At 38.2% G+C, this 3,882-nt stretch overlaps 1 protein-coding gene across 2 annotated transcripts in view; it reads left to right on the top strand.

Moving 5' to 3' along the window:
• The first annotated feature begins 295 nt into the window (after nt 1–295).
• The window catches only part of LOC110455081 (importin subunit alpha-1-like), an 11,346-nt gene continuing 7,759 nt past the window's right edge, over nt 296–3,882 (top strand). The window contains exons 1-3 of one of the 2 annotated variants that reach the window (XM_021505014.1): nt 296–405; nt 626–871; nt 1,213–1,344. In XM_021505014.1, coding sequence (XP_021360689.1) covers nt 806–871; nt 1,213–1,344 — 198 coding nt within the window. In that variant the 5' untranslated portion in view covers nt 296–405; nt 626–805. Of the gene's footprint in view, nt 444–625; nt 872–1,212; nt 1,345–3,882 lie in introns of both variants that reach the window. The other variant, XM_021505015.1, reaches the window with a different exon arrangement.

Below are 3,882 nucleotides of genomic sequence, written 5' to 3'. Positions count from 1 at the left end.
ACTTGCCCTCTAACACTCGATAGAAATACTAAATATTCTCAGTCACTAAATTTCTATAACAAATTTTATCAAAATATATCGTTATGTTATAATTATCTCATAATGAGTATAATTTTTTAATAAATACAAAAACAGAAATGTTGAAACGACTTGATTTAATTAATTTAGAGGCTATGCCATTCGTGGTGTATTGGATTTGTTCATTCGTGGCTTCGCACAGATTTTCGGAATGCACAAATTCGACTCAACATATTGTGTTGTTGCTATAGTGATAGCCAATCAAAATGCACGACTAAAAATATCAACCAATTAATTTGGACTGAACAGGTTCTCTTTCAAAACAGCGGAAAATTCGAAGTCTTCTTGCCGTCGCTCCATGATCAAGCAGCTGTGATATTTGAAAACGTGAGTTAATAGGTTTGAGTTTTGCTACTTTCGAAAACGTAAGTATTCAAATGATAGGTGTATTTCAAAAACAGAAGCTTGATTGTTTCTTTACTTTAGATATCATAATTTTATTTTCTAAGAATTATGATTTTTGAGTTGATTTTCAATTTTAGCATGCAGAAACTCGGTATGTTCAAACAAAAGGATTCTAAAAAAATGTCTTTCTCATTAATTTCAGATCTCTTCCTGTTAGCATCGGCACTGGGTCAAATTTATTGAGAATCATTACAAGAAACCGAATATACATAAATTCATAAAAGGGAACAAACTTTGACACGCGACAACAAGGCTGTTAGTGAAACAGAACCCCAACTTCTACAACTGACCACGTTCTGAAGACCGCGATTTTACAATCAAGATGCCATCAAATGAAAATGCCAGCGCTCGTTTGAAGACATACAAGAACAAAGGACGAGATGTTGACGTAAATATCTTTTTTTTTCATCATTTTGCCCTATTGCTGTGCCCCTCCCCCTCCTTCTTTTCACATTTCAAAATAATGTGAAATTCTGGATTCACACCTGAAAATACTCCTTCTCCAAAGAAGCCAGCTGTTTTATATGAAGGACCGCTCAAGTTCTTTGTGATTAGGTTATTTACCAGATTAATTTTCCAAAATATTCAGTTTTTAATAAAAAGTTGTGTGAATCCTTCCATATTGAAAGTTTTAATTTGATGTCCCTTTAAACCTGCATTGGCCATCAGTATGGAAATATCACATGATAATTCAACTGAAAAAATGATGATTAAATGCACTCTCAACAGGAAATGAGAAGGAGAAGAAATGAAGTGTCAGTTGAGTTAAGAAAAGCAAAGAAAGACGACCAGTTGCTGAAGAGAAGAAATGTTGCAGTTGATGATGAACCGACCAGCCCACTTCAGGATGCAAGTAATAAGGTATCAAAGACATGAATGACAATCTTGAGCAAAATGTATGGTGGTCATTTGTATAAAAATAGGCTAAGGCTATTCGCCCGGCAGCCGGGTACCTAAAGCATAAAGACCATTTGCCCAGAAGCCGTGTAATATAATCTTGTCGGGTCGTACCCAAATCGATTGTTAAATTAACATCGCAAGTAGACCCAAAGTAAGCTTTAGTTTGAAAGACGAGTCCGAATCACACAGAATATTAGGAGAGAGAAAAACTACAGGTTACCGACTGTGTAGTTATAGACTTGGGCGAGTTGACCAAAACTTCCCTGAAGAAAGCAAAACGTGCAACTTTTATTTGATGTTAGGGTATTTTATTGTCGTGTGCATCATTTACCAGGTCTATCTAATTGTCTGTTTAAGTTCCTGTTGCTTAATTTTGATGTTTTCCAGTGTAAATAGTCTTTCGCGTTTTCGGTACCTGGCAGTCCTGTAAATAGCCACTCCCATAAAAATAAGGATTCTTGTCCAACTAATTTTTGGCTTTGTTTTAGGGATCTTTAAATTCATATTTTGATTCATTAACTATGATGCGAGTAATTTCAATGGTATCGTCTAGTCATCAGTTTCCGTGCATTATGTATTTCCGCGCAGCCATTTTATCAAGCTATAACCTGTAACTACGTGACCTGCTGGACACAACACAAGGATATTTTAGATGTTTGGCCATCGTCTGTAAACCGACACAAAAAATACCAGACGTTCGTCCTGAAAACATAGAAATAATCACCTATTTTAAAAAAACGCTCATAAATATGCAGTTTTCCTGAACTCTTTCAGGCCTGGCGGCCATCTTGGATGCAATCCCTAAACATCCCTTTGAGCCAGACTCCCTAAGCCATATCAGCTTCCCTAGTGATACAGCAGCAAAATATTTAACACCTACAACTAAAATCATCATAACATGCTAAATAATAAACTTACCATATTTGAAACACACAGTGTTGAATAAGTGTTCTATCACTTTAGGTAATTTTGTGTACTCCAGAATAAATACTTAATTTAAAAAAAGCTCACAAAAAGTAAACACTTTGTAAATTTTCCCCCCAAAAAAGTTATTTGCTACACTACACAACAGTATATGTACACAGTATCAGTAACTTTTCTCTGATTTTATTACTGGAACAAGTTTGGGAAATTAGCCTGATGGTAAGGCTTGAAACAGGCAACACACAAATTGACATTACACTGTTCACATCCAGATGTTGGTTCTCTCCGGATGCCCTGTTTAGAACACTGTTTGCATGTCTTCTTCTTCGCCAGGATGGTCGGCCAGTGAATCGGTCCTTCTGTAGCTTTATTTCAAACACTCTCCCTTTTTCTTTTCAGCCAATAACCTCCCATTAGTTGTTTTGCCAGGTTTTTTCTAAGTCTAGTTGTGTTCTGGGTTTTGCTCTCCCAGTTTTGGTTTTAAGTTGGTGGGTTGGAGATTCCTTCATCATGATGAACCCGTTGATGATGGAGATGTCAACCAGAAACCAAAACAGATACTTCCACAACCTCGCTGCTTTCCTTGAGATGGAGTAGGCAGAGCGAAGCTGGTCTGCTCTGTCAACACCATTCATGAAGCTTGTGTAGTTCCTCAATGCTTTTGGGCAGGGAACATCTCTAACAGTCCCATCTTTTTTCTTTCTCTGGACCATGTCCATCTCAAGTGGGCTGTCACATGTTGACAATATGTGAACAGTTCTTTTGTCATGCCATGCCACAGCAACCATCTGTCCCTTCTGCTGCATGGTGAGATCCCCTTGGTTTTTAAGCTTAGCTTGTGATATAGCCTTTGGTATGTGCTTCCTGTTTGTTCGAAATGTTCCGCAGGCGTATGTTTTTTCGCGGAGAAGTTCTTCGAACAAAGGGACAGAGCTGAAATAGTTATCACAATATACTTTGTGATACTTCCCCCAGATATCTTGAGTCAGCTCTCTCACAACACGTTCTCCTAGTCCAACTTCTGGTGCATTTCCAACTTTCCCTGTGTAGACTTGGAAGTCGTTGACAAATCCATTGTGTGGATCAGCCCTGACCCACACTNTTCCCCCAGATATCTTGAGTCAGCTCTCTCCCTACACGTTTTCTAGTCCAACTTGTGGTGCATTTTCAACTTTCCCTGTGTAGATTTGGAAGTCGTTGACAAATCCATTGTGTGGATCAGCCCTGACCCACACTTTGATGCCGCGTTTCGTTGGCTTCATTGGGACATATTGTTTGAATCCCAGGCCACCTGTGTAAGCTATCATTGCCTCATCGATTGATGTTTCGCAGTGAGGCAAATAAATAGACTTACATTTTTGTCTAATGTCCTCTAAAATTGGTCTGATGTGTGCCAATTTGTCAAATCCAGGTTGGCCTCTTGGTGGATTGTTTGTGTTGTCACACACATGAAAGTATTGACAAAGTTTGTCAAATCTATCCCTTGTTATGCGTTCAGAAATCCCTGTTGGTTTAAAAAATGCATCAGATGTGAAGTAGAGATCCTGATTTGGAGCTACTATGATTGCCATTGTG

Source organism: Mizuhopecten yessoensis, unplaced genomic scaffold (genome assembly GCF_002113885.1).
Source record: "Mizuhopecten yessoensis strain PY_sf001 unplaced genomic scaffold, ASM211388v2 scaffold8131, whole genome shotgun sequence".
Lineage (NCBI taxonomy): Eukaryota > Metazoa > Mollusca > Bivalvia > Pectinida > Pectinidae > Mizuhopecten > Mizuhopecten yessoensis.
Note: the sequence above shows the minus strand (reverse complement) of the source record. Positions and strands in the feature narration are given on the sequence as shown.